Genomic DNA, 24,156 nt, shown 5'->3' on the forward strand with positions numbered 1-24,156 from the left:
CACTTGGGAACTGGCTTTATCAGTCCAGTTAGGGTATCAGATAATTCATTTAAAATAAAGCCAGTTAAAATGCAGTGATTATGGCATGGGATTTAAATACAGTGTCCTGATTCACACTATTGTATAGCCTTTGCTTCTCTGTCATAATCTACTTTGTCTACTGTGACTGTCCTTGTCTTTGAGTTGGGTGTGTGTTTATGAGTGCGTGTGGTGGTGGTACAGAAATATAGCTACATGCTAATATACAATAGTTGTATAATAAAAATCCATAGCCATATGTATTGTCCAGTAAGTTATTTCGGAAATTTAACTGTAGAGTATGCATTTTCTTTTTTCTTGTTTTGATGATATTTTTGTACAATTTTATATACTATACATTTTTACAGAAATGTTTGATATTTTGCATTCATAGAGATCAGTTAGGTTTTTTATAAGGTCTTATGCCCACTTTTCATGTAGGTTCTTTCTCATGTTTTTTTATTTCCATTTCCTTTATACTCCTGTTTTTCCAACTTCCACAGACTCTTTCTTTTGCCTCTTTTCTGGTAAACCATTCTACTTGCAGTGTCATTTTAGCACATGAGAGCACAAAATGTGAAGACAAAAGTACCTTGTTGTCATGTCATCCACATGAAGCAATGTTTAGAAGTCCAGGGTAAAGTGAGGGACAATGGAGACTAGGAAGCAGACTGAGGAAAGGAAATCCATTCAGGAGGTCAGTTGCCCAAACCAAGGCAAATCATGAAGGGCTAATACAATGGTAGTCTGACCTTTCGCCAGTGTTCTTGTTGTGTACCGTAGAGTCAGAACCGAACCATAGCTGACCCTCTGGCAGATTTTCAGAGCCAGTTAATCACATGGGAGAAGATTGCCCATCTTTCTGCCAGGGAGTAGCTGGTGGCCTTGAATTGCATACTTTTGGAGATTGCAGCACAGCTTCTTAACACTCCACCACCAGAGCTCCAGTTTAGAGCACAGGTTATTTTCTATCTTAAGAGTTTTTTCTCCTTGAGATGATGCTGTACTTTTGCCGTGAGCCTGTAGGCTGTTCTACAATAGATATTGTTGTTGTTGTTATGTGCCGTCAAGTCATTTGTGACTCATAGCGACCCTGTGTACAACAGCCCTAAACCGTGCTCTATCCTGCACCAATCTCATTGCCTCTGACACACCCATCCCGATTACCCCAGTCACTGAATCAATCCACCTCATAGAGGGTCTTCCCCTCCTGCGCTGTCCCTCTCCTCTACCCAGCATGATGTCCCTCTCTAAAGACCTGTCTCTCCTTACATGTCCAAAGTATGTCAGGCGAAGCCCCAGAATCCTTGCCTCCAAGGAGCAGCCTGATTTAACCCTCTCTAGAATGAATCTGTTTGTTTTCTTGGCAGTCCATGGTACATTCAATACTCTTCTCCAGCACCATAGCTCAAAGGCGTCAATTCTCCTTCTATTCTCCCTAGTCATTGTCCAACTCTCTGATGCATAACAAGTGATTGCAAAAACCATGGCCTGTATCAGGCCTTAGTTATATGCAAATGATGGAACCCAACTCATCTCCTTTGCCTTAGATTTGGCTGCAGTTAGGCTGAACTTGTGAGCAATGTCTGGATTCACATTAATACCGTGAAAAGAGAGAAAAGCTGAACCAAAAACCCCAGACCTCAAGCCAATCATTCCTAATAAACAATTCTCTGCAGAAATAAGGGAAGGATGTTCAACCACTTTCTGAGTTTTCTTTTCCTAAAAGGAAGATAGAAAATGGACTTGCTTTCACTTTACTGCAGTTATAGAATATGCTTTCAGGGTATCAAATATGTTTCTAATATATAAAATGAAGGTTGCAATCTGCATTTACATGCCATAGGACAGCAGAATGATCATCTGTTCAAAGAAGGAGAGCTTTGTTCCCTGTGAGGCTGGCTGGAACGGAAACAACTATTCAAGTGGCATTATGTCCTGTCTCCTCATGCAAAAGTTAATCACAGGGATTCATATACAATAGAGTGTTCTGCACTTTCCTCAAAAATTAAAGAAGTGTTTACTGTAAGTCTTTCTTGCACAGGTGAGGTAGATGAACTCTCAATGTATAATCTTCTCCCAGCACCTACTAATGAATAAGTACTTGTATATTCCTCTGATTACTAAATAAAAATAATAAATAGACATGTCAGTTGGAATTTGAATATTGAAAAGCCTTTTTTTCTCTCAATATTTTTTATTGCTGTCCATGTTATCTTCTGTATACAAGAAAGCTCACTCAACTATCTGTCTCTTTTGTGTTCCTCCAAATGCAATACAATACCCACTTGTGCTAAAGCGTCAATGGAAATGAACATGGGAAGGTTTTCATGGTGTGCTTCTGTATTGTTTCATACTGTCTTTTTTTATGCCGAGGGATGGGATGAATGGGAATTCAGAAGCTCTTTGGAGGCATGCAAAATCTTAGCATTTATGCAATCAGGCTAGCTTCTATGTTGTTAAAATTATAGTCATATAATTAAATAAAGATTTTGCAGCCCTGAAATGTTAACTTCTGATTATAATTTCAAATTTCCTCTTAAAAAGGCTATTAGAAATCTACCAAGAGGAGTAATCAGAACTGCCCAGGTGTTTTAGTTTCCTAGCACTGCCATATCTACGTTATCACAAAGTTCATTACTTTAAAGAAGCAAAATTTTTTTAAAGAAAGAAGCAAAATTTATTTTCCAACATATCCAGAGATTTGAAGTGAGAAATCAAGGTGTAGACAAAATTGGTTCTTTCTGATGTCTTAGAAAAGCAGAAATTCATTGCCATCAACTTGAGACTGCCTCATAGTCAGCCCTCCAGGGGGTAAATCACAATGGCAATTGCCCATTTTTCTCCTGAAGAGCAGCTGGTAGATTCAAACCACCTGCCTTGGGGTTGGCAGTGCAATTTCTTGCCTACTAAGCCAAAGGAAGCCTCTATCCCTTGCCTCCCTTCCAGCTTCCAGCATTGTCTATGGTTCTCAGTGTTCCTTGTTTGGCAATGATGTCACTCCAACCTCTGCGTCTATCATCACATTTTTGTCTTGTGTGTCCCTTTGTCTCTACATCTCTTCTTCTAAAGGTCACCAGTTTAAGAGGGCCTTAATCATGTTGGCACAGGGCTTGCCTTACTTACACTTGTGGAGATGCTGTTTCCAAATGAAGTCACAGGCTCTAGGGAAGGGGTTTGGACATATTTTAGGAGACACAAATGAACTCACCACACAGGGGATTAGTTGTTATCCTTTTTTGTGAAGATCCAAGTATTATATACTGTGTGGCACATAGGGGGGAGCCTCCTAGTGGTAATGCTGATACCACATCCTCATTGATGTCTCTGGTATCATTTTTGTCCACTGGATAATTACCCAAATGATGTTCCCCCAAATGGTCATGTGTTCCTTACATTGCAACATATTTTAAATATCCATTTTCACCCTGAAAACAAAAACAGAGCACACTCATTTTGGAAAAAGAAGTAAGAAGAATAATGAAGTACAATAAAATCACTTATCATTTCCTATGTGGTACTTAATCACTGATAATACTCTAAAAGCGATCTGCAGAATGAATTCCATGCCTAAATCTGTCATTCAGACTTGTAGGTACAGTTCACAGCTAATGTTCATAGCTAATGGCTTTTCTTACTATATGTGCCACCAAGCTGATTCTGATGCATCGTGACCCTGTAGAGTGTCTAGGCTGTAAGTCTTTATGGAAGCCCCTGCCTCATTTGCCTCCCTCTATTGGCTGGCATGTCCAAGTGGGTTGACTTTGCTACAAAATGTTTAAAAAGTATTAAACACTTCCAGATACACTAAAACAATGTTAACATACTAATATAATAATGCTTTCATTCATCCTGCAAAGTAACAGTTATTCTGAACTGATGTGTTGTCTATGGCATCAGCCATGGGCACTCTCACTCCTAGGCAGCAAGCTGGTGATCTGCCATGCTGGGGCCCTCCTCTAGGGCTCAGTCAGTGCCTCGTCCCCTTCCTGTACAAATTTACTCTCTCTCCTGTCAATGAGACCCTGACATCCCACTTGGTCTGCATGGCATGTCGTCTGAGGACTTGACTAAAATACAGGTGGGCCAAGACAGGGTCTCCATGCAGTGCCAAAGTGCATGCAGTGCTCTGCACAATGAAATCAGATCTGCATTTTTTAGCCTTCAGTCATTCAGGGACTGCCAGTCTCAGGCACAGCCCCCACCAGTCCTGCGATGACATCAAACCATGGCTTCTTCCCAAGTGCCAAGGAGTCAAAGGCCCCAAGAGAGTGCTTGCCTGCTGTGGGCCAATAAGTGAGCAGGAGATGGTGCTCAAGGAAAGACATTGAGAGGCTGCTTTGTAACTTTTGCTGTTTGTAACTGGGGCTTGGAAAGCCAGAGACTGCCTGTATTGTACTTATGTTCTGTTGCTGTACGTCTTTTGTATTGGATAGTTGATTCCAGAGAGTGTCTTTCATTTTGTATTATAGTTTGCTCACATAACATTAGATGGCAAATATTTTACCATAAAAATAAGTTTAAAAAAACCTTTCACTGATATAGTTCCAATAGCAGCATACATAATATTTTGTGATTTTGTCACAGTTTTACTTAATCATCTTCTGCTGTTTAAAAACTTGTTATTCTTTGCCATTGTAAATTGCTTTGTATATAAAGCTTTGTCACATTTCTGAACATCTCTATTGGGCAAAACTTTTAATGCACAACAACTGAGTCTAAGATTGTGAATATATTTCATATTCCTTTTTTGTATATCCATCTCCAAAGCATAATCAAATATTAAAATAATTCCTAAAGAGTATCTAAAGTCTGAATAGATCTTATGCTTTGAGGTCACTGTTCTCTGTAATCTATAATACAATCACACAAAAAGGCACGCCTAGTACTAAGAGGGCTTGTATTGTAAAGGGGAAAAATATACATAATTAAAATGTTATTAAGCACTCTGAATATGTAACCCTGATTTACATGGTTGTTGGTAGATAACTCCTTAGGAGCGATGAATGGGTTTTAAGTCTCCCAAACTCCTTCGAGGATTTTAAGAACTTGTTTGCACTTCTCATAATGGTTTCCCAAGGTCATAAAGGGGCAAAAATAAAGATTCTTTCTGAGAACCCAGGCAATGACTTGCTGCCCTTGACCACAGTCCAGATGGAATGAAAGATGTTAGCAGATATACCTGCTAGTAATAAGCAGAGGGGCACTATACTAAAAGAAGAATTTGAAAATGGCCAGTTGACAGATAAGTTTCCTGTCTCAGTCTTTCAACATTCATCTCTTCACTGTGAGGTGTTGGTCATAGAATAAAAATATAGGTGTTGTTGGACCGTTACTAACGATAATGTGTTTTCACAAGAGCTCCCTAAATCACGTTATCCTTGGCAGGCTATGGGCTCGACCAAGCTCACCTCATTTTCTAGAAGGGAAATTATTTGCTTAGGATCAAACCACAAATTAGAGGCGTTTCATGCTAACCATGTCTGTCTTGAGTTCAGAAGTTTGTAATTGACCTCAGGTTGGCAGTATGTGTTGTCATTTCTGCCTCTGTTCTCTTCCGTGGATATCTGATTCATTGGATTCATTGCCTTTTAACTAAAACCAACTGGGGGCATTGATTTGAACTATCTGAAAGCAAGTCACATGTCAAACAACATATGCCAAGTCATACAATTTGTGTTGATGATGTTTCTGTCCCTAATTGACAGAGATTGAGTTGTTTACTTTTTGAGCATTCACATATCATAGGTCAGGGACTATGTAATTCCAACTCTTATTGTCCAAAGAGAATACATTAGCTGAGGTGTGTGTGCGTGTTTGAATGCACATGTGCACACACACATACACATCATTTGAATGTCAGTTTAGTAATGACAAATGCGAGATTGCATTTCACCGTTGGTCAGGCACCATTGCTTTGGTTTGATGATTACAAAAATATCCTGAAATTGTTGGGCTTGTTTATATGTTTGTTTAACTTTATAGAAGAGGAAAATTAAGCTTAGCATTGCCAGCACTGAGGTAGTTATTTATTAATTTGTTCTTATTTCCCACCTCATTTATGTTTTTGAAAATTTAATTCTTAAAACTTAGTAATTTTTTGTGTTATTGAATTGATCTTTTTTCTTTCCTTTTATTATACTATTTTATTTACAAAATTTGAATACATTGTTTTCCAGAACAGATGCTTCCAATTTTCCTCACCCCCAACCCATCAAACTGTACAAGTCCATGATTAATACTCGACTCCCCCTGCATATCCTCATCCCTCTGCTTTCATCCTTCCCCCCACCTCCTCACCTTGAATCCTTAAGAAAAAAGAATAAAATCAGATGTAGATAGTAAAGCTAGTGTAGATATTGTGAAGTTGGAGAATTACTAACATACAGTTTTGGCTGAAAAGGCCTCTCCAGTTTCCAGCTCTGGCACAGTGGTTATTGCTCAGCTGCTCACTGAAAGGTCCGTGGTTTGAAACCCTATGCTGCTACATAGGAGAATGGTGTCACATCTGCTTCTGAAAAGCTTACAGTCTCACAAACCATATGGGGCAGTGGTCCTCGGTCCTCGGTCCTTGGGATCAGCTCCATAGCAGTGGACAGTGGTGGGCAGTAAATCTAATTAAAATAGAGAGAAGTCATTTGCAAAGGCCGGGATCATCCCTGAGGAAGAGAGCACCCTCCTTATACAGAAGAACACAATGACTTCCTATTGACAGATGGTAGAGATTTCTTCTCTGAGGATTCACATACAGTGATAGTTTCTTATGGATGGCTGCAAGTCTGACTCACTGGGGACTAAGCAGTAGCTATTTTGGGGTTCTACTCCAGACCAATGAACCAGCTTCTCTAATAAAGGGGCTGTTACTAGTACTTAAAAAAAAAACCCCAAAACCCCACCCCAATCAACGGCTTTATGCGTATCCAGGTTTAAATGCCAACTTGAATACTCAGGGTTGGAGTCAACATTTGGAGCAGCATCCCTGAGCAATTGTTTTTACGAGCTGTTGAATCAGTGTTTTTTACTCATAGCAACCCTATGTGGCTGAGTAGCACTGTTATTCTATAGCCTTTATGGAAATAAATCATCAAGTCTTTCTCCTCAGCACCTGCTGGTGGGTTCAAACCACCAACTTTTCATTTAGCAGCTATGTACTTGACCATTGAGGCACCTGAGGAGACCCCTTCATTTCTTCAAAGTGCCCTGTTGTATGGAACATTTTGTCCCAGCGCTTTCCAGGCCTTGTGCAGAGTTGGTGCAGTAAAGATTGTCCCGTGCCCAAGGTCGAGAGCTGACACTGGAACTATATCTTCTCTGTTTCCAGTGCTCTCCTTGGAGTGAAAGAGGGAGGGGGAGTTGAAGAGTCTTAGCTAATGAAACTTAGATGTGTGAGTATTCTGTGGAGTGGAATTTGGAGTAAAGGGATAGGTTATTTGGTGGCTAGAGAGTAGAAAGTGATTTCAGGAATATGAAGGCAGTTAACTGAAAGCCCATGGGAGGCTGACTTAGAACTCCTGCGCTCCCTCAGTGTTCACTGAGGCTGAGAAAATCATAGACGGGTTTATTTTATGTCCTGCTTGCTACCTGTTTATGACTCATGAGTAAGAGAGGTAGGCGTAGTGATCACTCTTTTGTGGTCTATTAGTTCATCAAACATACAGGAAAAACATTTCTTGAAGAGCTTTTTGTCACTGACTGAAGGACCCCAGAGGTTCTTCTCTCATTCAGTGTCTGCAAAGATAGCAAAAGAAAAGGGGAAAGCGTTATCAAGGAAAAGCCTTGAATGAAGTTGCATGCTTTGGGGAGATTTTCATAGGTTATTTAAGGAAACTGCAACCAATGTTCACATGAAAGCAGCTGGCAATGGTGAATGTTTCTGCAGGGGCTAATGGTGAAGCTTGTACTTATGAGTTTTGTCACCAATGAAGTAAACAAACAGGCAACATTAAAACTGTTTTCTTAACCTCACAGCACCGCCCAGGAAGGCGGGAGGGCTGTATTTCCAGCAGTTAATCAGGAAAAATGAGATACCCTGCACACATTGTTTCCACACCTGTTGTCAGACCAGCTCACTTGAGCACTCAGACCTGAGCACTCAGAGAAAATGTTTGGCCAGGCCTCCCCTCTGGACATGTTAGCTCTATAGGGTTTGGCCAGATTTGCAACCCTGGTTTGTTTTTTCCCTTTGGTTAAAATATTTGTTCCAGATGTTTTCATACCTTTGGGCAAATTTTAGAAGACTTTGCTTGGCAAAAACTTAGATAATGGACTGGTTAAGAAGCAGGAAGAATCGTAGAATAAAGCTCTTGGTTTGAACTCGGAAGAATCTTAGTTCAAATTGACCTCTAATCCCACCCCAAAACAGCACTCAGTAATTTTAGACAAATTGCTTAAACTTGTCTCTAAACTCTTATCTATAATAATGGAAGTAATCTTACTGGAAGAGTATCATAAAAGATGATGTGCATTTGAAAATTGGAAAACTAAAAAAAAGAAAAGAAAATTGGAAAACTCCCCGCAAAAACTCAGGCAAGATCCACACCTCACTCCATACACAAAAGCCAACTCAAAGTGGATCATGGACCTAGGATTAAAACCAAGGACTATAAACTTCATTAAAGAAAAGCTTGGAAGAACCCCAGAAGTCCTAATCCACAACATAAACAGTCTTCCAAGCATCCTGAAAAAATCTACAACCAGGAGAAGATAAAATAGATGAATGGGACTTTCTAAGAATCAAATCCCTATGCACACCCAAAAACTTCTCCACCAGAGTAAAAAAGAGAAGCCACAGATTGGGGAAAAATATTTGGTAATGATATGTCAGACAAGGGACTTATATCTAGAATTTGAATACCACAACAAGATAAAGGTAAATAGCCCAATTGAAAAATGGACACAGGATATGAATGCTTCACCAAAGAAGACATTCAGATGGCAAACACACATGAAGAAATGTTCAAAATCCCCAGCTCTAAGAGAGATGCAAATCAAAACAACTATGAGATACCATCTCACCCCAGTAAGACTAGGAAAATTTAACAGAGTAACAAACATCAAATGCCGGTGAGGTTGTGGAACAACTGAAACCCTTCCTTATTCACTTTTGGTGGGGGTGTAAAATGGTACAACCACTATGGAAGGCTGTATGGTGCTTTCTCAAAATGTTGTAAATAGAGATACCATTTGACCCAGCAATTCCACTACTGGGAATTTACCCTAAAGAAACCATAACTGCCACCCAAGCAGATATATGCACACCCATGTTTATCGCGGCTTTGTTCACAATAGCGAAGAGCTGGAAACAACTCAGGTGCCCATCAACAAACGAATGGATAGAGAAGCCCTGGTATATTCACACAATGGAATACTATGCTGCTGCATTGAAAAACAAGGAACTCATGAAATATTATGCAAAATGGATGACCCTGGAAGACATTATGTTGAGTGAAATATCTCGGTCATAAAATGACAAATATTGCATAGGGCCACTGTTATAAAATGGGACTGACATCTGGTTGAGCAAAGACAGAGAAGGAGGGGAGGAATGATGTATACTGCATTGAAACAGATGAGGGAGAGAAATGCTTAAAAGGGATATATGATTGGTTATTATTGTCATGACAGGAGTCCAGAATGAAGGCTGCACAGTGGAGTGAACTTGAGGGGGGGAGGGATTGCATAACAATGAAAGAGTTTTTTTTACTTTTCAAGGAGAAAAGTGAATTGGGGGGAGGGAGTGGGCAGGGAGAAAGTGCAACAATGAATAACTGGAAACTCTATAAAAAAAGAGAGATGATGTGCATTTAATTATGCTTATTCAGGGCCAGAGGCACAATAACTTCTTGATATGCGATATTGATTATTACTAATAACCAGTAGGGAGCTCTGGTGGCCCAATGGGTAGGAAGTTGCACTGCACTGTCAGTCCAAAAGCAGGTGATTCGAATTCACCAGCTGCTCTGTGAGCGAAAGATGTACAGTCTCCTCCTCACTAGAGAGTTGGCTCTGAGTTGGTCCCGACTCATATCAACAGTAACCAAATAGGAACACCGGTGCTTAGTCCTTAGTGTGTTGTGTCACTAACCAAAAGTTCAAGCCTGTCTGGTGGTTTGAACCCACCAGGGGCTGAGAGGGAGAAAGTTGACCAGCTCAGGGACCTCACTATGAGTTGGAACCAACTCAACAGCACAATTCAAATCTCAATTGTACCTCTTGTAAGAAACTCTTAAAGGGAAAGTAAACCAGACGAAAATATTCCAAGGATGGTGATAAATGGGTGGTTCGTTGGGCCCGTGAAAGCTGGGAACTTGAAGATCAGTGATGTGACTTTTCACCGTGCAGTGCCTAGATTAGGGATGCCTTGATCACATTCAGATGGAATCACTCTTAGAGGGATGAGGAGGAAGTGAAAATTAATTATAACAAATAAAATAAAGCAGCCTGCTGGACCAAAACCCAAACTATTGCCTACAAATACATTCTAATAACAAGGTCTAAGTGACCTTTTAGAACATAGTAAAACTGTCCTTACAAAAAAGTGAAAGTGGCATGGGAACAACTGAATCTTAACTTTAGAAACTACACCAAGAGGAGCAATCCCCATTGGCAACATCCACAATAAAAAACCAAGTCCCACAAGATCAGATATGGTCTCCACACATCTACTAATTCCAACACCAATTGTACTGCTCTACATGGACTCTAAAATCTGTTGCAATGGCCACACAGATCTTGTAGAACCATAGTCAGGATTATAACATTTATTACAGAAGTTAATTGATTACAGTTTGGGATAGCAGCAAGATACAACTCTTCAGTTAAGATAGCTTCTCAAACTTGCTTAGTTCAGTGTTATAAAATTGTCTTGTTATTTTTATGTGACATCGAGTTGTTTGCAACTCTTAGCAACCCTGTGTATAACAGCCTTATACCTTGCTCTATCTTGTAATCTTATTGTCTCTGACACCCTTACCTTCATTACCCCATCACTGAATCCATCCATCTCATCGAGGGTCTTCCTCTTTTGTGCTCTCCCTCCACCCTCCCAAGCATAACGTCCCTCTCCAAGGACTCGTCCCATTTTGAAGCATGTCCAAAGTATGTCAGGCAAAGCTTCAGAATCCTTGCTTTCAATAAGCAACCTGATTTCACTCTCTCCAGCATGAACCTGTTTGTTCTCCTAGCAGTCCATAGTATATTCAGTACCTTTCTCCAGCACTACAGCTCAAAGGCATCAGTTCTCTTTATATCATTCCTAGCCATTGTCCAGCTTTTTGACTCATAGCAAGTAATTGCAAAGACCATGGCTTGAATCAAGTACATCTTAGTCTCCAGACGGGCATTGTTGCTCTTCAATACTTTGCAGAGGTCTATAACAGCAGACTTTGCCAATGCAATTCGTCTCTTGATTTCCTGGGTGCTGGTACCAAGAGTGTTGTTTGTGGCACCAAGCAAACTAAAGCTGTTAACAATCTCAGTATCTTCACCATCTATCATGATGCTGCCAGTCTGCCCAGTAGTAAGAATCTTTGTTTTCTTGATGTTGAGCTTCAATCCATTTTGAAGACTGTAGTCCTTTACTTTCCATAGCAAACGCTCGTGGTCCTCCTCAGTTTCAGCAAGTAGGGTTGTGTCATCAGCATAACACAGATTGTTGATGAGTCTTCCTCCAATCCTGATGCCACAGTTCTCCTCATTTAGCCCAGCCTCCCAGATAATGTATTCTGTATATAAATTGAAAAGGCACAGAGATAGGACACATTCCTGGCATACACCCTTCCCAATTTTGAATCATGCACATTTTTCTTGCTCTGTTCTGATGACTGTCTAGTGGTCCAAGCATAAGTTTCACATAAGCGTGATAGAGTGTTCTGGGATTCCCATTCTTCTCAGAATCAGCCACTGTTTGTGTTCCACGCAGTCAAATGCCTTTAGTCAATGAAACACAGATATACATTCCTCTGGTATTCCCTGCTTCAGCCAAGATCCATCTGATATTAGCTGTAATATCCCTAGTACCACAGCCTTTTTAATACCTAGCCTGCACATCTGGTAGTTCTCTGTTGATGTGCTTTTCCAGTCATTTTTGGATAAATTTCAGCAGAATGTTGCTTACATGTGATATCAATGAAATTGTTTGATAATTTCTGCACTCTGTTGGGTCACCCTTCTTTGGGATGGGAACAAATAAAGATCTCTTCCAGTCAGTTGGCCAGGTGGTTGTCCTCCAGGTTTCTTGGAACAACTTGGTGAACATATCCAGGGCAGCATCTGTTTGTTGAATTATGTCAATTTGTATGCCATCAATTCCTGGGGCCTTGTTTTTTGTCAGTTCTTTCAGAGCAGCTTGAAAGTTGTCTTAATCTTGCCAATTATGGTGTCTCCTTCTCCTTCTGAAGTAAGTTTTGGCAAAGGCCTCTGGCTCCAGACTCCAGGAGGCAGAAGTCTCAGATTAACTCTGTCTCATGTTGGTCTCTGATTCTCTGCTTGATGTTGCAGATACTGCCTACATTCTCTACTTCTGTTTACTAGTAGTGAGATAGTTATCCTCTACTGCTAAACTTGCTCAATTTAAGCCTGGTGGGATGGAAAAACAGATAAATCCAGTCATGAGTCATTATACACATTTCATGTCACTACTCAGCCATATGGTGAACCTCAAAGCCAATGGCTAAGAAAACCATTTTGAACAATAAACCCACTACACTGTAGCCCCATAGAACTTCTAAGCTGTGCATCTTTATGGAGATAGATTGCTCAGCTTTCTCCTGAAGAATGGCTAGTGAACTACTGACCTTTCAGATAGCAACCTAATGCTTGACCACTGACAATAAGGGTTCCATAGAAGGAGAACATGATTCATATGTAGAACAATTCAGCCCTCCCTTTATCTTGCTTTCTTCTTCCCAGTCTCACCCTGGAGTCTGCCTTTTCACTCTCTCTTTGTCCATGAAGCTGTTTTTATGGGAGGAAAACAAGATTATCATTTCCTTTCTACCAAGATCTTTGCAACCAACTACTGGAATGCTGAGGAACACAACTTACCTGATGTCTGTGTAGTCTTCCAGCACAAGGTGAATGCTCGGGCACACCGTGCTTCCTGGCATCCTCCCTGGAATAGTTTTATGTAATTGTTATTTTTCTTATTTGCATATGAAAACCTAAGCAGTGAGAGTTGTTGTTGTTACATGCTATTGAGTTGAAACTGACTCATAGCTGATCCACCAGTGGGTTTTCAGAAGTTATAAATTACCTGGGAGATTACCCATCTTGCTCTCATGAAGCAGCTGGTGGATTTGAACTGCATGCCTTTGTGTTGTCAGTGCAACTCCTTACCACTAAGTCATCAGAGCTCCCTCAGAGAGTAAGAAAATTATTTGACATTGTATATAGTGTACAAAAATTATAGGGAAAACCCCTTTCTCTTGCATACATCATGGTTTATAATTATGCCATGTTTGTTGAAGAGGAACTGTGTTCCATAGTTTTCAAGGCTGATTTTTTGGAAGTAGATTGCCAAGTCTTTCTTCCAATGCATCCAGAGGAGTAGACTTGACCTGCCGCATTTTCAGTTAACAGCCAAATACTTAAATATTTGCACCACAAGTATTTCAGGCGTTCTTACAGGCATGGAAAGATTACTTAATAAGCATGGTAAACACCTGTTTATGTCATCAACAGGAGTCCCAGTTGTCCAAAGCAAAGCCCCAGGTGCCAAACAGATACCACACAAGGAGAATTAAGAGCCACAGTGGAGGGAACTGGCAGAGTACTAAACGAAACTGATACCCGTTCTGTTGGGTGAGGATATGTTGACTAGAAATAAAGGCCATGCCAAGTCACCAGGGTACCCAAGCACAGGCTGTCTAAACTGTGAGGTAGAGGCCCCTGCCTCTTCAACACCTTTGCTGACATTAGTCCCTTATGATTCTCTTCCATGCAACTAAAACTTCTTGACTTGGAGGGTTTCTTCAAAGTATATGGTTTCATTCTAATAAATTAGAGGTGGTTATGGGTTGTAATATGTTTTGACACATCTTTACACCATGTTCACAAATGTGCATCTATATCCAATGTAAATGGATCCTGGGCAAAGACTGATTATATATTAATAGATAACAGATCTCCAATCTGTTTTGGGAGAAGGGTCTTATACATCCATATCTACTGGTCCAACACTCCAACCTGGAGGCAAAGAATACCTTAGCTATGATGTGAACAACAGGATTCATACATCCTGATAATCAACCAATGTGCACTCCAGGCTCAGATGAGTCACAAAAGCAATCCTGGCAATGAATACAATCAAATGATTTTTAACTATATAGCAGTTGTTGTTGTTGTTATGTACCGTTGAGTTGCTTGTGACTCATAGCAACCCTATGTACAACAGCCCTAAACTCGGCTATGTTCTGTGCCAATTGCACCATCTCTGACACTCCCATCCTCACTGCCCCAGTCACTGAATCAATTCACCTCACAGAGGGCCTTCCTCTCTTGTGCTGTTCCTCCAGCCTACCAAACATGATGTCCCTCTCCAAGGACCGGCCGGTCCCTCCTTACAACATGTCCAAAATATGTTAGATGGAGCCTCCCAGTTTAACCCTTTCCAGGATGAATCTGTTTGTTTTCCTAGCAGTCCATGGTACCCTCAATACTCTTCTCCAGCACCATAGCTCAAAGGCATCAATTCTCCTTCTATCCTCCTTAGTCATTGTTCAACTCTGATGCATAACAAGTGATAGCAAAGACCATGGTCTGTATCAGACCCACCTTAGTCTCCAAAGAGACACCATTGCTCTTCAGTACTTTGGAGAGGTCTCTAACAGCAGACTTTCCCATCACAATATGTCTTTTAATTTCCTGGCTACTGGTGCCAAGAGTGTTGACTGTGGAGCCAAGCAGACTAAAGCTGTGAACAATCTCAACCTCTTCACCATCCATCCTGGTGCTGCCAGTTGGCCAAGTGGGAGAATCTTTCTCTTCTTGACATTGAGCCTCAATCCATATGGAAGGCTGCATTCCTTGACCCTCTGCAGCAAGTGCTTCAGGTCCTCCTCAGTTTTAGCAAGCAGAGTTGTGTCATCTGCATAGTGCAGATTGTTGATAGCTCTTCCACCAATCTTGACCCCACATTTCTCCTCATAGAACCCAGCCTCCTGGATAATCTGGTCTGCATGCAGGTTGAAAAGGTATGGAGACAGGACACATCCCCGTTGTATGCCCTTCCCAATTTTGAACCATGCAGTGTTCCCTTGCTCTGTTCTGACGACTGCCTCTTGGTCCAAGTATAGGTTTCGTATTAGAACGATCCAGTGTTCTGGAATGCCCATTCTTCTCAGAGTCAGCCACAGTTTGTTATGATCCACACAGTCAAATGCCTTTGCATAGTCAATGAAATACAGATAGACATTCCTCTAGTATTCCTTGTTTTCAGCTAAGATCCATCTAAAATCAGCTACAATATCCCTAGTACCACAACCCTTCTCAACCCAGCCTAGACTTCTGGGAGTGCTCTGCTGATGTGCTGTTCCAGTCGTTTTTGGATAATCTTCAGTAGAATCTTGCTTGCATGTGAAATCAATGATATTGTTCTATAGTTTCCACACTCAGTTGGGTCACCTTTCTTTGGAATGGGAACAAATATAGATCTCTTCCAGTCAGTTGGCCAAGTGGTTGTTCTCCAGATTTCTTGACACAACTTGTTGAGCACATCCAGGACAGCATCTGTTAGCTGAAATATGTCAATTGGTATACCACCTATTCCTGGGGACTTATTTTTTGCCATTTCCTTCAGAGCAGCCAGAACGTCTTCCTTCATCACCATAGGCTCTTGCCCATATGATGTTTCATGGAATTCTTCTGTGTCTACCAATTCCTTTTGATACAGTGACTCAGCATATTCTTTCTATCTTCTTTTAATACTTCCTGGATCATTTAAAATTCTGCCTAAAGCATTCTTGATTATAGCAACTTGAGGTTTCAATTGTTGGTACTATATAGCAGAGTTCAGCCAAATGTAGAATTAATTATGCACACAGAATATTGTCTTAAATATTATGAACAAATAATATTTATATTTTTATCATTAAAACATGTTTGGCATACATATGGACACAATGGTGCGCACATTTAATGTAATATTCACACTCAACTCACAGGGTTCTAACTAATAGCATTACTTCTCATTCATTCTTCACTGGCTTTCCAAGGCTGTAAATCCTAACAGAAGGAGACCACTCATATTTCTAGCTAATAGATTTGAACCTTTTGAGACATACAGTCTTTGGATTAACAATTCAACTCAATATGGACTATGTTACCAGCTTTCCTTAGTAATATTTTCATGAGCAATAATATCATATCATATCATATCATATCATCATATCATATCATATCATATCATATCATAATAATGTAATATAATACTAAATGTCAAAGTTCAGATATATGCAACCATTGATACTTATCTAACACTAAAATTTTTGCCTCATATATCAAGTGTTTTTTATTGTGTTGGTCATGCTATAAGTACAAATTAATAATAAGTGAGATATTAAGAAAATTAAACAAATGCCAGATTTAATAATAATTATACAAATGTTTCTGTTTTACAAGCATTACTGTATCTGCAAATTGATCCTCCAAGAAAGCAAAAAAGAACACTTAACAGAATACTGTGTCATTGTTATGTGCCATCTAGTCACTTGCGACTCATAGCAACCCTATGTACAATTCTGAACCCTGCTTTATTCTGTGCCAACATTATTGTCTCTGACACACCTACCCCCACTGCCCCAGTAACTGCATCAATACGTCTCATCCAGGGTCTTCCTCTCTTGCACTGTCCCACCACCCTTATTCTATCAGAATAGTTAGGGAACTCTGGTGGCTTAGTGGTAAGGGGTTGCACTGCCAAATCAAAGGAACACACTTCATAATTTGAAATTTGAACACAGTTCAAATTTTCATTTTGTGGAGAAAAGATGGGTAGTCTCCTCTCGTGTGATTTAGTGCCTCTGAAAACCTGCTAGAGGGTCAGCTATGAGCTGATTCCAACTTGATAATATGTAACAATGAAGATATCAGCATATTTATAAATCTCTAGGCAAAACGTTGAGCAATTCCCTGAGGAAATAAATTATTCTTTAGTAATAAAATTTATATAAATGTACTTTACTTTCCAATTTCCTTCAGACTGACTTTCTTTAAAAAATTGATTGACTGAAGTTATTATGACTCAAAATCCAGGCTTGTTCACTGAGAAGTGGTGCTATTGTTATATCAGTTACTGTAGAAAATGTGGCAAATAGTAAGAGTCTTAATATCCAGCATCTAGTAAAAATTTTATAATGCGCTTCATGTCATTCGGCCAAAATAATATAAATCACTTTTATAATTGCTAATACTGTTTTGTTATGTGCTATCTAGTCGACTAAGGTACGCCTGATACAGGCCATTGTCTTTGCAATCACTTGTTATGCATCGGAGAGTTGGACAATGACTAGGGAGGATAGAAGGAGAATTGATGCCTTTGAGCTGTGGTGCTGGAGAAGAGTACTGAATGTACCATGGACTGCCAAGAAAACAAACAGATTCATCCTAGAGAGGATTAAACCAGACTACTCCTTGGAGGCAAGGATTCTGGGGCTTCGTCTGACATACTTTGGACATGCGGTAAGGAGAGACAGGCCCTTGGATAGGGTCATCATGCTTGGTAGGGTGGAAGGACAGCGCAGGAGAGGAAGACCCTCTATGAGGTGGATTGATTCAGTGACTGGGTTAATCGGGATGGGTGTTTCAGAGGCTATGCGATTGGCACAGGACAGAGCAGAGTTTAGGGCTGTTGTACATAGGATCGCTATGAGTCGCAAACGACTCAACGGCACATAACAACAGCAGTCGACTAAGACTCATAAAAAACCCGTGGGCAATGGCTCCGAACCTTGCCTTATCTTGAGCAAACTTCACAGTCTCTGACACACCTGACACCATTGCCACAGTCACTGTGTCAGTCCGTCTCATCCACGGCCTTTCTCTCCTGTGCTGAACCTCTACTGTTCCAAGCATGGTGTCCTTTTCCAAGGACTGGTCTTTCCTGACATCATGCCCAAACTATATAAGGCGGAGCTTCAAAATCTGTCTTCAAGGAGCACACTGGCTTCACTCTCTCCAGGACAGGCCTATTTGTTCTCTTGGCAGTCTGTGGTATGTTCACCACAGCGTGAAGGTATCAGTTTTTCTCCTGCCATCGTTAGTTATCGTCCATCTCTCAGATGCATAGCCAGCAATTGAGAAAACCATGACCTAGATCAAGTGCATCTTAATCTCTAAACTGACATAATTGTTCTGTAGCACTCTGGAGAGGTCCCTGCAAGCAGCTTCCTGATGGAACTCATCTTTTGATTTCCTCTCTACTGGTGCTAAGAGAGTTGATTATGAGCAAGATGAAATCAATAACAAACTCAGCATTTTTTCTCCATCTATCATGACACTGCCTATTGGCCCAATGGTGAGAATCCTTATTTTCTTGATGTACTGATAGCTGCAGACTTTCAAGTTCTCCTGTTTTAGTAAGCAAGGTTGTGTCATCTGCATAAAGCAGGTTGTTGATGAGTCTTCCTTCAGTCCTGTTCCTTCTTCTTTATAAAGCTCATCCTCTCAAATTATCTGTTCAGCATAGAGATTGAAAAAGTGTGGAGAAAGGATACATCCCTGGTACACTCCATTCTTGATTTTGAACCACATTCCCTTTCTCTGTTCAGGCAACAGCTTCTTGGTCTAGGGATAGGTTTTTCATGAACACAATTAGGTGTTCTGGGATTCACATTCTTCTCAATGTTATCCACAATGTTTTGTGATATACATAATCAAATGCTTTTGCTTAGTAGATAAGACACTAATAGACATCTTTCTGGCACTCTCTGATTTTAGCCGAGGTCCACTTGACATTAACAATAAAACTCTAGTGCCATGGCTTCTTCTAAACCCAGCTTACATTTCTGGCAGGTCTCTGTTGATGTACTCTTCTTCTAGTCATTTTTGGTTACTCTTCAGAAAGATTTTGTTTTCATGTGATATTAGTGATATTGTTTAGTAATTTCCATTTTCTGCTGTACCATCTTTTTTTGGGGGAATAGGATTAAATATGGATTTCTTCCAGTCAGTTGACCAGGTAGCTCTCCTCCAGATTTCTGGGCACAACCTGGAGAGCACATCTAGGGCTGTATCTGTTCAAATGTATCAATTGGTATTCCATCAACCCCTGGGGATTTATTATTTTTTTCCAATTCCTTCAAAGCAACTGGAACTTCCTACTTTATTACCATTGATTTTTGAGCATGTGCTGCTCTTTCAATGGTTCTGTGTCAGACAATTCTTTTTGGCATAGCAACTCGGTGTATTCTTTCCATCTTCTTTTGATGCTTTCTGAAGCATTCAGTATTTTGCCCATTACATCTTTATGTATTGCAACTCAAAGCTTGAATTTATTCTTCAGTTCTTTCAACTTACAAATGCCAATAGAGTTCTTCCCTTTTGATTTTCTGACTCCAGCTCTGTGCACATTTCATTATATTACTTTGTTTTGTCTTCACATTTACCTTTTGAAATCTTCTGTTGAAATATTTAACTTCCTGATTTCTCCCCTTCTTTTTGGCCTCTCAGCATTCTACTGCAATATTTAGAGTCTCTTCCGATATCCTTCTTGGTCTTTTCTTCCTCCTCTGGAAGAAAAATAAACTTTTGCTTTCTTGGATGGTATTCTTGATATCATCCTGTAGCTTATCTCATTTATTAGTGTTCAATGCCTCAAACCTATTCTTAAGACAGCTTTTAGATTTAGTTGAGATACATTCATATTTTGGTTATTGTGGATTTGTTTTCATTCTCTTGTTTCAATTTGAACTTACACATGAGTAGTTGATGATCTGTTCAAATTCGTTCCTGGTCTACTTTTTAGAGCTGATATTGAGCATCTCCAGTGATTCTTTTCACCAATATAATCAAGCTGATTCCTGTGTAATCCATCATATGAGGTACATGTGTATAGTTGTGTTTTTTAAATAAAACTATATACATTGAACAAATCATTGATTATTTAAAATATTGTCATCCTATCTCCAGTCTCACTTCTGTCTCCAAGCACATATTTCCTTATTATTGATCCTTCTTCCTTGTTTCCAACCTTTGCATTCCAGGCACCAATTATTATTAATGAATCTTGGTTGCATGTTTGATCAATTTCAGAGTGCAAACATGGGTACAAATCTTCTACTTCCTTCTCATTGGTTTTAGCTGCTGATGCATATATCTGAATGATAGTGGTATTAACAGGTCTTCCTTTTATGCACAAGAATAGTATCCTGTCACTTAAAACATTATACTTCAGGATGCATCTGGAAATGGCCGTTGACTATGAATGTAACTCCATTTTTCCTTACTTTTTCGTTCTTGACAGAGCAGATCACAAGATTATCTGATTCAAAGTAGCCATCCCAATCCATCTCAGCTCAACAGTGCCTCATAGGTCAATATTTATATGTTCCATTTATTTTTTAACAATGTCCAGTTTTCCTACTTTCATACTTTATACATTTCACATTCCAATTATTAGTAACTTTGCAACTGCTTCTCCTCATTTTTGTTTCCTAATATGAGGGTTCAACTTCCAGTGCTATATTTGATAGACTAAGTGTGCTCTGTTGTCCACAGGGTGTTCAAAAGGCTATTATTTCAGAAGTGCTTAGCCAGTCTTACTTCCTAGTCTGTCTCAGGCTGGAAGCTCTACTTTAGTATAGTATCTGACACACATGCACTGTATCCAAAAGAGCAGTTGACAGGCAAGCAAACATTTATCTGTCTAAGCTGTTAAGAGCAGCAAAATGCAAAGACATTTCCCAAATTAAAAAAATTGACAGATAAGTTTGGCATTGGTCTTCCCCCTCCCACCATCACCCCCAAGACCTTCAACTAACCATTAGTATGATGGCTCAGGCTCCACCCGCTCTGTCTGTTATCTCGATGTTTTTCCCCATGAAGATGCTCCGGGCCTCCCAGCCTGGCTCCCCAGGAGACATCTGGGTGCTGTGGCTCACAGGCAATTTCATTTAAAAAGAAGTTACATCATAAATAATTATATACACATAAATAGCCACACACACACACACACACACACACACACACACACCCTTCATATAACTTCAATGCCATGACATTGGAACTGACTCACAGCTGACTCTCCAGTGGGATTTTTGTATGCTGTAAGTTGCCTAGGAGAAAATTGCTTATACTCCTGCCATGTAGCTGCTGGTGGATTTGAAACACCAAAGAGGTGCTGCCTTTGAGTTAGGAGTGCAACTTCCTGCCAGCTATGCTGCCAAAAATCATAGTTGTATCGCATTTAAATGTATTTGTATCTCCCATCCAAATACTAACTCAATACCTGCTTAGTTTATGAGATTGGGATAAAAAAAAGTGTTTGGATCATCTGATCACGTTTCACCCACCTATCTGACAAGCCTATTTATGATCTTCCCCTCTTTAATCCTCTTCTGTTCTTTACAGGTGCAAAACGTCGTTCCCATGGCTCCCCAGCCCCAAGCACCAACTCCACAAGTCGACTTACTTTGCCAGGTGGGTAAGCAGCATCACACCATAACCTCCATGTAAAGAAATTGAAGAATTAACCGAAAGGATTGGGTTTTCAGGAGCTGAGATTGTTGTTGTTAAGTGCAATCAAGTCTAGTATGATTCATAGTGACCCAATTAACAGCAGTTCTTAACTCTGTCTTATCCTATGCCATCTTCTTCATTTCTGATACACTTGAGTTGTCATTCTGGAAGTTGAAATTATGGGTTAATAAACTAAGAACCTGGTTGTTAGCTTAGCCCCTAAGAGTACTGGATATCTCATGAGCTGTCATAAGAACAAACAGATTTGCTCTGCAGAAAGTGCAGCCCAGTGCTGCTTAGAGGAAAGGGTGATGAAGTTTTACCTCCCATCCTTTGGGTATGTTGTTAGTTGGAGCTAGTCATCGTATAGGGACATAATGCTTGGAAAGGTGGAGGGTCAGTGATGGAGAAGAAGACCCTCAGTGAGATGGATTGACACAGTGACTGCAGCAATGGGCCCAAGTATGTCAGAGTTGATGAGAATGGCACAGGATAGAAAAGGGTTCTGAGTTACTGTACTCAGTCAACTCAAGGAGCTCCATTGGCACAATTGGTTCATGCACGGTATTTATATGTGCACAACTTGACAGCACCTATAACAACAACAACGTATTACTCAGAGCTTTGTCTCTATTGGCCTAATCTGTGAAGTTCCTCAAGAAATGGACAGAATGTGGCCATAGCTGGTTTGTAGTCTCTTAAGATGGAAAGAGTAGAGTCTTGCTTTTCCCAGGTCAGGCACTTTGATACCCATCTGGACATAGGGTGTTTCTCTGTGAAGCAGATAGTACAGGAGAAGGAATATGAGCCTTTGGTGAGAGACTTTGATTTAAATCCCAGTTTCAACCTATTCAAATGTGAGTTCAACTTTTTAGAACTTCCTTTCTGTCCTCTGTAGGTGATAAGGGTCAGAAAGAGCTTGTACATTTATGATAACATTGACACTTAGTAGATTCTCTTAGCTAATCTCTACTACCATTGAGGAAGAGAGGTAATGTCTCTTTGAGACTATCTATTAAAAATTTTTGAGCATTCATGTGTAGGTACTATTTAAATAAGGGACAAGTATCACTCATTCTGTCTCTAAGCATAGTCTACTACTGCAATTTAAATTTTTTCAGGTAAAACTTGGTAAAGCACATTTGTTTTGGGGGAATAAGAGGTTATAAAAGATAATTATGGTCACTGTAGACAACTTATAAGGTAACAAAAATTGTGGAAAAGAGAAATATCACCAATAATGCTACTATTCAGAAATAACCAGGATGGCCTCATCTGTAGTTCTAAATGTGTGGTGTGTTTTTTTTTTCTTCCATTGGAATTGCATTTGAGTTGGAATTTTGTTTCCTAATGTTAATTTTTACTATTGCATTGTGAGTTCTCCCCAAATATTATTAAATATTTAAAAAATATTCCAGTGATTGCTTAACATTCATATGGTTACAACATGATTTTTATATAAACATATATTTACGTGTAATATCTATCATTTTATATATATGTGCTATCTATATGCATAAATATTTTCTCAAAGTTTGACATTTATGTAGTTTGCATTTAGTAATTATAATTAATCTTACATTCTTGTACCTAAATCTTTCTTTTACCTACATCTTTAAAGGTCTTGCAATACTGTTGCTAAAGTGATTTCCAGAAAAGTAATATTAATTTACATTTTTAGTAGTTATTTAAGAGGCTGCGTATTTCCTCATCTCCTTACTGATAGTAAACATTATTCTAAAATTTTTGCCAATTTCTATTACTTCTCTATTAAAAAACCTCTTTTCTAATATTAATTCATATTGTGAATTTCTTCTTTTATAAATTACAGTAATTCATTCTTTCTGAAAGGCATACTGCTTTGCATTTTATCCACTCTGAATCTAGCATGTATTTTTGTAATCAATGGTACGTTATAATTTATCTAGGACCATTTTTCTTGGTTTCACATAAAATGCTAGTACATTCTACAGATGTGACAGTAATAATGTTAATACTACAATGTAATTCTTTGTCTACCTGGTAAAATGCTAAATGTCATAGGTAAAATCCTTGCTTTCCATGCAGGAGATCTGGGTTCAGTTCCCAGCTGATACACCCCTTTCACAGATGCCACCCATCTGTCAATAGAGGTTTTTGTGTTGCAATGATGCTGAGTAGATTTAGTGGAGCTTCCAGATTAAGACACCCTAGGAAGAAAAATCTGGTGGGCTTCTCCTGAAAATGAGACAGCAAAAACGCTATTGATCCCAACAATCTGATCTACAAGTGATCTACTGTGTGTAAGGTCAACTTGTTGGGAACTAACAACCACAATAACAACAAATTACAACAGCTTGTGTTTGCAGCCTTCATTCCTGCATCTTCTCCACTCCATTCAGCTACACTAAACCCAATATCCTGAGTAGCCCTTCCTTCCTTCCTTCCTTCCTTCCTTCCTTCCTTCCTTCCTTCCTTCCTTCCTTC

The 24,156-nt window shown here is 39.7% G+C and overlaps 1 protein-coding gene across 2 annotated transcripts in view; it reads left to right on the forward strand.

The window, feature by feature from the left end:
* Positions 1 to 24,156, forward strand: part of PDE1C (phosphodiesterase 1C, calmodulin-dependent 70kDa) — a 718,015-nt gene that overhangs the window by 672,289 nt on the left and 21,570 nt on the right. For both annotated transcript variants that reach the window (XM_006887612.1, XM_006887613.1), the window contains one exon: positions 21,583 to 21,651. In XM_006887612.1, the coding sequence (XP_006887674.1) occupies positions 21,583 to 21,651 (69 nt within the window). The remainder of the gene's footprint in view (positions 1 to 21,582; positions 21,652 to 24,156) is intronic.

The sequence above is a fragment of the Elephantulus edwardii genome, unplaced genomic scaffold (assembly GCF_000299155.1).
Source record: "Elephantulus edwardii isolate Elephantulus edwardi_28Jun2011 unplaced genomic scaffold, EleEdw1.0 scaffold00059, whole genome shotgun sequence".
Classification (NCBI taxonomy): domain Eukaryota; kingdom Metazoa; phylum Chordata; class Mammalia; order Macroscelidea; family Macroscelididae; genus Elephantulus; species Elephantulus edwardii.